This window comes from Sinocyclocheilus grahami, unplaced genomic scaffold, assembly GCF_001515645.1.
Source record: "Sinocyclocheilus grahami isolate Dianchi unplaced genomic scaffold, SAMN03320097.WGS_v1.1 scaffold884.1, whole genome shotgun sequence".
Lineage (NCBI taxonomy): Eukaryota > Metazoa > Chordata > Actinopteri > Cypriniformes > Cyprinidae > Sinocyclocheilus > Sinocyclocheilus grahami.
In genome coordinates this window covers 85398-98135 of record NW_015506063.1, presented here as the reverse complement: position 1 = coordinate 98135, position 12738 = coordinate 85398, and the positions used below count along the sequence as shown (strand labels likewise).

Below are 12738 nucleotides of genomic sequence, written 5' to 3'. Positions count from 1 at the left end.
ATCATCAGGATACAACCTCTTGCAAGCTTCAGGCTAAATTCAGATTTGTCCACCAGAGGTCACTATATCCTCTGATTCTTTCTCATCACTTTACAATACAATCATCAGGGTTCCTACCCATTTTCCAGTTTAAAATTCCATACTTTTTCAGACTCAAATTTCCAAACCTCTCAGAAGATTTTCAGACCATATTTAACCTAAATGGTTCATAGAGCATTATTTTCAGCTTTTGGTATATAGTACAGTCATCTGTAAATATTTTTATTTTCTCAGGGTTTTTTCTTAATTGATTTTCTTGAAGTGACAACCTACAGAGTCCCTAAAATAATAATAATAATAGAAATTCAGACTTTTACATGCACACAAGAAAAACGTTTTCGAGAAACTATTCACATGCTCATGGGAATTTTTTGCATGCTTATGTTATAATTTCACTATGTGCATCACTATGAATAAAGTGAGAGCATGGATGGACATTAATTGAAATGAACAGAGATCTACTTGCTCAAAATGTGGCTTTCCTTATTGTATTACCTCTAAATATCAAGGCATAATGTCCAATTTAACACATTCTCTGTGACGGCACAGAAACCATGACACAAAATGGGCTGATGACCAAATTTGCCAAGTTCAAGGGTCTATAAAAAAGACTGGTACTGTAAAAAAATTTTAAATTTGGCCTTCATTAGGGCAGTATTCAATATTTCAAGGCCATAGGTCTCTTTAACGCATACTTTGTGGCGGCCAAGACACCACACCGCGAAATGGGTTAATGGTACAACAGGTAGCTCAAGTGTGCATATGCCAAGTTTAATGGTTTCTCGTGCACACATTAAAGTCTGTATATTTTTTATTTTTGCAAAGATCCTTGAGGCTATGTAATACAGTGCTAAGAATTGTGAGAAGAAACCCAAAATGCTTATAACCTGCATTTTGCATAATCAAAAATTGCATATTTGACTATCACTAAAGAATCACTAAACAGCTGCCATGAAATCTCACTTCTTGTACAATAAATGTATTTTCATTAAATTCTTAATTTTCTATTAGACAAAAAACTAAATAGGGGCAAAAGTCTGGAAACACAAATATATTTCCATACTCTGCTTTCTTTTTTCCAGACCTGGAAAATACTTCAATCAAATTCCATACTTTTCCAAACCCGTAGGAACCCTGAATCATGACACATGCACACTCTACTGTATATTTGAATTAGGCCTACTGTATATACAAAATATATTTATGTATTAGCAAAATAAGATTTAATGTGAGCTGTTATTTATTTCACGCTCAATCCAATAATAGTGGCTGTAGACTTTCAAATGAACATTAGGTCGGTTAGGTTTTCCACAAGAAGTGGCCTTCACTCGAATTCCAATCAAATAGTAGCATTCCTCAATTTTGATATAGCAGTTCAGCGGTCCACCAAGATTTGTCTGCATGTTATGGTATAAACACACATGCACAATATATTATTATAAATAATGTAATAAATATATCAAATAATATAGTAATAGTTCAGATAAGTGGCTTAACTCACTCCGAAAATAAACTATTAAAAAATTTAAACTGAAATCAACCATTTTAAATGCTACAAGTGAATTTTGGCATCACAACGTTATGATGTACAGTATTAAAAATGTTTTGGGTCTTTAAGATTTTGTTAATGTTTTTGAAGGACATCTCTTATATTCACCAAAGCAAAAACACTAATATTGTGAAATATTATTACAATTTAAAACCTTTTTTCTATTTTAATATATTTTAAAATGTACTTTATTCTTGTGACGCAAAGCTGAATGTTCAGCAGCCACAGTCTTCAGTGTCACATGATCCTTCAGAAATCAACCAAGACTTTTGGACAACGGCCTGGTGTTAAGAAGAGCAGCAAAGAAGCCACTTCTCTCCAAGAAAAACGTCAAGGACAGACTGAAATTCTGCAGGAAGAATAAAGGTTTGGACAGCAGAAGCCTGGTGCAGTTATTTTCTCTGATGAAGCTCCCTTCGACTGTTTGGGACATCTGGAAAATTGATTGTTCAGGGAAGAAAAGGTGAACGCTACCATTAGTCCTGTGTTGTGCCAACAGTGAAGCATCCTGAGAACATCCATGTGTGGGGTTGCTTTTCAGCCAAGGGAGTGTCCTCTCTCATAATTCTGCCCAAAAACACTGCCGTGAATAAAGAATGGTATCAAAACGTCCTGCAAGAGCGACTTCTTCCAACGATCCATGAGCAATTTGGTGATGATCCGTGCATTTTCCAGCATGATGGCGCACCATGTCACAAAGCAAGAGTGATAAAGAAGTGGCTCGAAGATCATTACATTGAAATTTTGGATCCATGGCCAGACAACTCCCCGGATCTCAATCCCATAGAGAACCTGTGGTCAGTCCTCAAAAGGCGAGTGGACAAGCAGAAGCCCTCGAATTGTGAACAACTCGGAGAACTATTAAGGCAAGAATGGATCACCATCAGTCAGGATTTGGCCCAGAAGCTAATATCCAGCATGCCAGAGCGAATTGCAGAGGTTACGAAGAACAAGGGTCAACACTGTAAATATTGACTCATTATATTTTTTGCCAATAAAAGCCTTTAAAACTTATGATATGCTTATCGTTTTTCAGTATACCATAGAAACATGTGGAAAAATAATCTACAAATACTGAAGCAGCAACCTACAAAAGGTTGCTATGAGAGGAAGTGCAACAACATTCTCAGAGGCTCTGTGCAGATAAATACTTGCTGTTTAGGATTAAAGTGTACATATTAACGCTACCTTTGTTGATGCACATATACACATGAAGCTGCTGTTGTTATCCAATATCGGTGGATAATAGCTCCACCGCAGACCTGGCTGAACGGGGCCGATGAATTGGGCTGGTACTGTACAGACACCTGCCACGCCAAACACTCACTTTAACGTTCTCACCTCCGATGTGCAACTACTCTCTCAGGCCTGTGTCCGTGTCCGCACTGTGCTTCTAGGAGATTGGTACAAACACACAGTTAGCAAACTCGCTGAAAGTAGTGTACTGAACTCATTGTTTACAAAGTTATTGTTAACTCACGCTCTGCGGGCGGACTACCGATAGCGGCGAAATAAAAAAAAAGTATCCCCCACCCCAAAGACACCCATAAAAAAGGAGAATTTTCATGACAGGGACGTTTAGTTAATTTAGAGCAGGGGTCACCAAACTTGATCCTGGAGGGCCAGTGTCTTGCAGAGTTTAGCTCCAACCCTAATCAAACACACCTGAACCAGCTAATCAGGGTCTTACTAGGTATATTTGAAACGTCCAGGCAGGTGTGTCGAGGCAAGTTGGAGCTAAACTCTGCAGGACACCGGCCCTCCAGGACCGAGTTTGGTGACCCCTGATTTAGAGGGACAGAGTGCGGGACTGCTGTATTATATAACACGACAATGTGAGAAACTGTCGGTTCGGATAACGGTCAGATTTTGAATTCTATGACGTACGTAACCGATAATGTAGTTCAGTGTTGTCGGCAACCAGAAACCCAAAAGCATTTTTTCTTTTTCATAATTAGATAAATTTTCTGCTGGATCTGACCATTTTTGAGTGAATCAAAATCGTACAACGATTACCAAATGAAAGAATCATATGAGCAGGTTGTTTTTTTTAGTGATTGATTGATTCAAACGATTGATTCTTATGTGTGTTTTATTTAATTTTTTTACTGAATTGTATGAATTCGTCGGAGCGGTCTGTGAATTAATTTCACTTTAAGTTACTCACCCGCAAATTATGGTTCGTGAGACTTAACGACTGGTTGATCATATAACAACATTTAATTATTATAAACATATTTAAAATATATGTTTTTTTATATATATATATAATATAGTTGTATTCAATTGTTTGAAATCTTAAATGATCTTAAATGATGTTAAAAAGGCCGACCATCAACAAGCTATTGTGTAGTAATTATTTTCACCAACAGAGGGGGCTGCACACTACATTGATTACTTCATGCTCTAGCTTTTGAGCTGCATTTAGCGAGCAGTCTTTCTTTAGCTACTTTCCATCAAAAGCAGGTGGCAGCAGTGTCCGGTGCATGGTGAGAGCAGAGCGCTATTATCGGCTAACCAAAAGGACACTGTTATCGGTTTCAAGGTCATATTGTTTGTATGTACCACAGGGTCTGAACATCATGCGGGAGAAATTTGCACACAATTATTAACATTCTCGAAAGTTATGCCGTCGCAACGCAGTAATTTTCACACACATATTTCTTAACAATACCACGTATAGTAAAACAAATGTTAAATACAGTTTTACCTTTACGTTTTAATAATTGTAGTGTTTGTATGTGTTTTTGTAAAGTTTTGACCTGTTTGCTTTTTACAATGAATGTAGCGTCATTTTTGATGAATTGTACTAAAACCATTTTGGGTCAGTTTGATAGTTATTAATTACAACATAAGTATATGGAACCCAAAACTAAAGAACAAAAACTTACAAAAATGTATTGCCCCCATTTATTCATTCATAGATAATAACAAGTGAGAATTCAATGATGTTCTGGCCACTTAGTAGCCTAAATGTCCTCGGTTGGTTTCCATTTCAGAAAACAGAATTTAGGACAGTAAAAGCAAAAAAATAACTGCATTTATTTTTTCAATATTTCTGTTTTATTAATTCAATAATTAAATAAAGCCAAACAGTCGTTAGAGAGGCTTTATTGAAATGACTGGAAAGCAGCACAGAGAGCTGTTGTGATGTCTGATGGGGTCGGCTCACATTAGCAGGCCCATCCAAGAGAAAAACAGGGCTGAGATTAATTTAAAAACTGTCAGATCTGTGACTGAGGCAGCAGATACAGATCTTGCTTCAGCTTTTCTCAGCCAGACGGTGTACCGGCTAGCACGAGTATATATGCCAGGTTTGTTTGGCAATGCACAGTCCTCTCCATGACTTGTCACACCATAAAGGTAAAATCTCTGCATGTCTTCGCTGTAACACTGTAGAGGCCCTCCGCTGTCACCCTTGATTGAAGAGTATTCCAACAGATATTGTTAATCACTGTCTTTCACAGACCACTTACTCTGCAGTGTGATATAAAGAGACAACATTACCTGACATGTGTCGACTCCTCCTTTGTCAAATCCTGCGCAGATCATGTTGTCATTAACATGGCCATTATACCAGCTTCTCTGGTTGCAGATTCTAGTATCAATAAGATTAACTTCAGCTTCCTGAAGAGTGATAAATAACATTCCTATAAAAAAAGTTTCAGATTAAAAAAAAATCAATAAGCATAATTATAAATTCAAAACAAGGTAATTCTTTCTTTAAATATTCTTCTTAAATAGGATCATAAGAAATATTATTAAATCATCCATGAATGTTAAAAATAAAAATTTTGTTAAAGGAAAAATATTGTTGTCATGTAAAATGTGTGTGTTCATGGTTTTCTTCTCAAAGAGGAAGGAGAGAACTGATTATATAAACCCACATACTATTAACATACTATTATAACCCACATACTATAACAGTTTAACTGCCAGAAAGATGGAAAAATTACAGCTCCTCTCTGATATAAGGACTCTTTTCACAGACTGTGATGACACATTTCTGCAGTTCTTAACATTGTAAATCTAGCAAAGTTTTTATTTAATTTTTTTAAAAAAATCATTTATATTTATAACACTATACTTTGTTGCATGAGTGTTTCTACAATGGCTGAGGGAGTGACAGCAAATTTGACATTTCTCTCTTCCAACATAATCAATCTTGCAGTATTTTTTCCTCTTTTGGAAAGTCATAGAAACGCTGTCATAGATTTTTTTTCTTTTGATATTGGAGCAAATGGGAACACAAATGTATTTGTTGTAGTCTCCGTTCATAATAGTAGTTTACCCAACAATGATAACTTCCATTTCTAAAAACCCCGGAAGTGTGAAAAGTGTCCATTACATATTCTGCTAAATAATCATCTGTTAACAATATAGAGATTTTGAGTTTTTGGACATTTAAACACTAACCTTCTAACACTGAGCTGCCCCAACCAGTGATGTAGCATGAGCTGAAGCTTAGTTGTTTCTCATCCATTTCATTTTCCATTATGCATACAGGCTGCACATGTTTTGTGAAATACAGAGGGTGATGCAGATGCAAAAGTGCCAAATCGTTGTCATAATTAGATTGGTTGAACTCCTCATGCCGGATCACTTGCTGGACTGAACGGTACTGGACACCCTTTCCATGCCTGGATCGAGAATTCACTCCTGCCACTATTCCTAGTTTATAGTTGTTACTATAAAAGAAAGATATAAGGGACATATTTCAAAATGCATGCAAAACATCTGAAATAAAAAGTATTATTTTGGAAAGTAGAAAAAGTTTTAGGCATTTTCTTGTTGAGTAAAAAGGTTTGATGTAGTAAGTTGTCTACATCCAATGCAAATCTAAAAAGCAATAAATACAGTGAGTATAGAAAAGAATCACCCCTCTTTAAAATAATCACATTTTGTTGCTTTGCAGCCTGAAATTAAAATGGACACAGTTTTTATTTTATCTAGCTGTATTTACTCAGTGCAACTTATAACATCCAAGTGAAAGATATAACACCAACATGTCAGAAAAAAACAAAAAAAAAAACTGACGTTTGAAATAGGATCACCCCACTCCTAAAAATGACTTGTAAACTCAATCAGGTGTAGCTAATCACCTTCTCAATGGCACACAAGGGGTGCGTCTCAATCAGCTCCCTAGTTCACTAGTCAGGGCTCTGATCAGGGAGTGAACTATATATTCTTTTGTATATTTCAACATAAACACACATGGAAAAATGGATGGGGCAAAATACCATCAAATTCTTGAGGAAAATCTGCCAGAAAGTTGTCAATGGGAAGAAGGTGATTCTTTTCTATACTCACTGTATATAATTAACTCAACCACTATTGCAAGTATATAATTTTAGATCAACTACCTGCCCTTGCTTATTTAACTAAATGTGCATCTGTGAATGGTCCTTATGCTCAGATGAAATATATCACCTGTTTGATTCTACAAACAACATTTAGCGTTGCTGAAAGTTAGTAAGATGTGATATCTGTACATAATGCTGCATATTATGAGGGAGGAGAGGCATAAAGTGTCTCACCTATCTCTGAAGCAGTGGGATGCGGTGATTACCCACCGATGACTGATGATGGACCCACCACAGATATGCCTCGACATCCGCTGGATGCTCACCTGCCAAGGCCAAGCACCCTCCAATGCAGAAAGGCCTCCTGAAATACGAAGCTGCTTTGGAGGATCCAACACAGGTCGCTGTCCACAACCTTAAATAGCATTTAGTCAGTTGCACTAAACATTTTTCATTACTCTTTATGTGACAACAACCAATGATGAATAGATTATCTGTAAATAATATTAACCCACATTTAATCCACCAGTGACAGTCATGACTAAAATAAGCTGTTCATATGATTTTTTTTATTTGCATAAGATATTTGAAACATCTAATGATGTATTAAGTGCTCTCACAGTGCATGTAAACGTCAGAGACACGGGTCCCTATTTTGAACAAGTAATGATAGAGTAAAATTGTAGAATTAAAAGTTACCCACCGATGACTGATGATGGACCCACCACAGATATGCCTCGACATCCGCTGGATGCTCACCTGCCAAGGCCAAGCACCCTCCAATGCAGAAAGGCCTCCTGAAATACGAAGCTGCTTTGGAGGATCCAACACAGGTCGCTGTCCACAACCTTAAATAGCATTTAGTCAGTTGCACTAAACATTTTTCATTACTCTTTATGTGACAACAACCAATGATGAATAGATTATCTGTAAATAATATTAACCCACATTTAATCCACCAGTGACAGTCATGACTAAAATAAGCTGTTCATATGATTTTTTTTATTTGCATAAGATATTTGAAACATCTAATGATGTATTAAGATGGTGCTCTCACAGTGCATGTAAACGTCAGAGACACAGGTCCCTATTTTGAACAAGTAATGATAGAGTAAAATTGTAGAATTAAAAGTATTGTTACATTAATTGAAACATAAGAAATATATATTTTTTACTTGTAGGCTATTATGATTCTTGTTTTCCCACAATTGCTGGATAGTAAATACATATTATGATACTTTATTAATTTAATTTATTAATTTTTTTTAACTTTTTGATATAGTTTACCACTGATTACAGTCGTCACCAGGAATAAGATACATTTTCCACTAGAATTTTCTAAAGGCTTTTACAAAAATCAATGTAGTTTGTTTCACTGGGGTATTCCAATAGTAAATTCATCATATTCACATCTATGGGGAAATTTGTGATTAAATGGGCTAATAATAATAATAATATTTTTAAAATGAAACTACCTGCAATTCCAGAGGATAACGAGCTAATGAAGACTAATTGTAGGGCTGTTTTAAACATTTTAAATGTGAATGCAGTAAGAGGGAGCTACAAAGCAGATCTCTGCTCTCCTTGGAACTGATTATTAGGTCATCTGAAAAGATTCTAAGTGACGTAACATCATACTGTAATGTCATAAAAGACCCGGACAGGGAAGAACGTGCAAATCAACACATTTCAAAACTGTGCTTATGCAGACAAAAGCGAAAATGTACCGTACAATACATATTCACAATTTCTGTGACCTTTTAGAGTAGGCTACTGTAAAGGACACTAAAAAGGAAGGTCATCCTTTAGAAACACTGCCATTAGAAACAAATCCATTAAGATGAATTTTATGCGAGTTTGTCCCTCATGATAATACACCAAGCCAACAACCTGTTTGTTATTTATAGCGTTTTCCAGATCTTTTTAAAAACTCTACACAATAAGGCTGTGTGATTGTTGCTTCAGACACTATAGGCTACATAACATCAAAATCGTTATTCCCGAAGCGCTTCATAGGCTTCTCGAAGAAGGATCTTACTGAAATTCCAATAAACTAAACTGAACTCCTCTAATTGTGGAACTGGTGCTACCTATTGACCGACACTCCCTTACATTTTGCTGGGAGTCATCAATTATGCAGGGTAACGGTGCACACTGAAGGAAGGTAGCAGCAACAATATGGCGACATCCGCAATTTCTTCCGAATTTATTCGACATCTGCAGACCAGTGAGGATTTTTTGGATACCCGCTAACGCAATCATAGTAGGTATTGTGTTTAAATATCGCACTCGCGATGCGTTTATTCCTTGCAATGGAAGTCGTTGCACTGTCAATAAATGTCGCAGAGACGCCGAGGGGGGGTTACTGCCAGATGCTTCTTGAAAATGCATATTAGGTTTTATATTCCGTTATAACTGCAATGACGCTTTATCCGTTCACATTTTTGTGATTAGGCCCTTTCATCCCCCCTCAAATAACAGTTTTAAGAGCTCATAATATGAGTTAAACACATTCTTCCAAGGCAATATGTGGCGTGTTATTTGTATTTGCATGATCAATGACGTGATCCGTAGCCTGTAGCTTTGAGCCCTCATCTGAATAAAGGTTTTCTTGTCAGCATTAATCACATGTCGAGCTGAGCAAATGAGCAAAAATGCACATGTGGACAGGCTTGAAGTGATCCGTTGTAATTAAGACGTTCAAAAGGCAATACATGCTTGGCTGCTTATTGATTGCAGGGTGGACGCAGGTTGCACGGGTGTGGTGTGCTACATTTTCTTGTTTATGTTCCTCGCGAGCAGAAACCTTGCATAACGTCGTTGACGTATCTCGCTGTTCTCTGAAAGCGATAGACGTTTTGCTCAGAAATGGGGTTATATGACTAAGAAGACGCTGGCTGTGTGAGCATAAAAGGGTACGTACGACGAGAGAGCGAAAAAGCCACTGCAGTATTTTCCGTTTTTCCTCCGCGGCTACGACCCGCTTTCGTGAAAGCGTCGGGCTGTTTAGAAACGTACGCTTTCAGACAAATTTGTTTTCTGACCCCGAGGAAAATGTGACAACGTTTTGGATAACGCAAAGATGTTGTTCGTGAAACCATTGTGCTGATAAACCATGGATTTCGTGACCAAACATTGATGAAATCAAGGTAGGACCATTGCGTATTCTGTCAAATAACAATATAACTGGACGATGTTCTTGAAATAAGGTAGAGGTTTGTTTAAAAAAATTGTTGTTACAAATTTATGTCCGAATATACATCATTTATTGACAGGTATTTAGCATTTCAAGACGTTAGTGTGTCGTTTTCATACAAGACAATTCTGTGGCGCATAGAACCTCAACCTAGAAAGACACACGGATACAAATGAATTCATTATTTTATTCATAATGCTTCCCAAATTAACCCATGTCCTCCCATCTGTACGTTAGCTGGACCACGTAGACCACCTGATATTTTCTAGAGCTATTATGTGTTCCCGTGCAGCCCAGCATAGTTCCTTCAGTTATTTCGAGATATTTAGGCCCACCCAACAGAAGCCCACCTCACTCATTCCCTCACACCCTTTTTATGACCCCCTGAGAAGCAACATGCTTCCATATACTTTAGCTTATGGAAGGTGCACTGTAAAAAGAAAAAATTAAATTCATAGCAGCAGTATGTCATTAGATTTCTGAACTGCCTTTAGTAACTCTGCACACTACTGTTTAACCAATTTGAATGTGATTGTTCACTAAAAGCAAAATTTCTTTATAGCTAATAAAATCTTATGAGGGCAACTATTGTTTTTTTTTTTCCATAATAGATCATTTGTTGAACAAGAAATTTTGTCATCAATTTTAATGAAATGTAAACAATTTAATGAAACAAGATGTGCGTTTTAACAAATAACTAAACATGACAACACAAATAACAGCATATGGCAAAATAATCCTATAACTGTAACTGCATAATTTGCTCATACTGCAATGCATGCTGGAAACTTAAGAAACCTTTAATTTGCAGTGTTTTCTAGTATGTAAATGTTTATTCAGACAACTCTGTTAGGCTTGGTGGGTCAAAATGTGCAGAAATATTGTTGCTCTTGCATTTATTTATTTATTTTTTTTATTTTTATTTTTGTAGCCTAGATTTACAATAATTCAAATTTTCTCCTATATGTGATTTAAAAACCACAACAACTTGTAATTCCCTTTTTACAGTGTGGTGCTGATTGGACAGCTCCCATAAGGCAAGATTGTCTTTGCTTGTGCTGTTTGGACCACAAGGCTTACTAATAAGACATTGAAAATGACAAATACAAAATGTGTTTGGATTTGTTTAGTATAATAATTTCTTTTGTTTACCTGTTTCATTGCTAAGGGAAAAAATCTACTTAAACCAAACCTAAGACGGTTTGCAGGTCTTCACTTTAAGCTGGTCTCCTAGTCTGCCAAAAAACCAGCTAAAACGGACAAACCAGCTTAGGCTGGTTTAAGCTGTTTTTTCAAGCGTTCATACCCATGGGACTTCTGCCACTAACAGAGTCTGTTATGTGCCAATGTTTGTGGCATTCCTTGATATTTTGTTCATGTGTCTGATTTGCTTGAAGGTAAATGGGGTATATTTACTTCAAACGCAGGATGAAAATGCAAATGTCATTTCTGAAACAAAACAGGAATTGGATGGAGAAAAAAGCTAAAAGTGAGCTAAGTAGCTCTGTAATATCAGGATATGGCTTGGTTAAGTGTCTGGCCCATAAGTGCACTGCACACAAGCTTTTAGACGATGTGGTACACCAGGCCTCCCTTCACCCACCCCATTTCCTATTCTGCAGCCTTAGGGACATAACGCATGTCCCGAATCGACATCTCAGTGGAGGTTTGTTCATAAGGAAGGCAGGTTCAAATCTGCTTGTGCTATCATGTGGTATCTTCTAATCCAGTCTACATCCTTTCAGCTCCCAGCACCCTTTCAGCTAAAATAGAAACATCCATCATAATGACCCAAAATAACCATACCATGAGAACTTATGCAAGCACATATCAGGAAAAAAGTCCAATGAATCACTTATCACAAAGGCAATTAATATTATTGCCAGCATAATCCAAAGACAAACATTAAGTATCACTTTTATCTGCTCATAATGGAGGGTGCTTTTCATTTTTCATGAATTGGATGACTCATCCGGGATCTAGTGCCAGTCCATCTTTAACATGCTCTCAATTTAGCAACAGATTGTTTTGATGTGTAAGGTAATATTTTTAGATGTAAGGCTTAGCGTTTTACTTTCTTGTGCTGAACATATCAGTTTGTGTGATCGGATGATGTAACAAGGTAGTATTGTTCAGTAAGACTTTATCTTTCCACAAGCAAGAATTAAATCTAAATGACAATTTTTGTTTTAATTGTGACAAGATTGTGTGAGTTTTCTAGAGATTTAGATTTTAAGTATTTAGGCTATAATTGTATAATACAAGATAGCAGTAGTTGGTATAAATAGTTACAGAAGTGATGATGACTAATGATCATATGTTTGATGAATGATCAGTTTCGATGTACAGATTAGTCAGCTTAAATTCCTTTCTTACTGTCACGAATCCGGTCCATGAACTTTCCATTTCATTCGCTGTGTCTCATTTAGAAGGCTGTGTCCTCCGGAGGTTGCATTCGAAGGCTGCATACGTCATCGAGGCTGTCTCATTTCAGAAAAGCAAGTAGGACACTCCGAATGCGACCTTCGAATGCGACCTTCTTTCACAGGAATTCGGAGGATGCATGAGGTGTATCCTTCGCTGCTACAGATAACCCACAATTCTTTGCGTCGCCGTGAACAACCGTTGTTAATTTGAAAAATGCCGGCGCC

The 12738-nt window shown here is 36.9% G+C and overlaps 2 protein-coding genes across 2 annotated transcripts in view; one reads left to right on the top strand and one right to left on the bottom strand.

The window, feature by feature from the left end:
* Positions 1-4716: 4716 nt before the first annotated feature.
* Positions 4717-6083, bottom strand: LOC107563642 (plasminogen). Its single transcript, XM_016248562.1, has 3 exons — positions 6005-6083; positions 5096-5238; positions 4717-5005 (listed from the first exon to the last, which is right to left on the bottom strand). The coding sequence occupies exons 1-3, from the start codon at positions 6081-6083 to the stop codon at positions 4757-4759; spliced, it is 471 nt and encodes a 156-aa protein (XP_016104048.1). The 3' UTR covers positions 4717-4756.
* Positions 6084-8681: 2598 nt separating this feature from the next.
* Positions 8682-12738, top strand: part of LOC107563626 (sodium channel protein type 8 subunit alpha-like) — a 67437-nt gene continuing 63380 nt past the window's right edge. The window contains exon 1 of the mRNA XM_016248536.1: positions 8682-9154. The gene's annotated coding sequence lies outside the window, so the exon portion shown is untranslated. The remainder of the gene's footprint in view (positions 9155-12738) is intronic.

What these genes read in the sequence shown, in the direction of transcription:
- LOC107563642 (XM_016248562.1), bottom strand. Translation starts at nt 6,083, where the DNA reads ATGGAAAATGAAATGGATGAGAAACAACTAAGCTTCAGCTCATGCTAC. An exon ending in GGGCAGCTCAGTGTTAGAAG is followed by an intron (nt 5,239 to 6,004) that starts GTTAGTGTTTAA and finishes CTTTTTTTATAG; the next exon opens with GAATGTTATTTATCACTCTT. An exon ending in GAGGAGTCGACACATGTCAG is followed by an intron (nt 5,006 to 5,095) that starts GTAATGTTGTCT and finishes TCTTCAATCAAG; the next exon opens with GGTGACAGCGGAGGGCCTCT.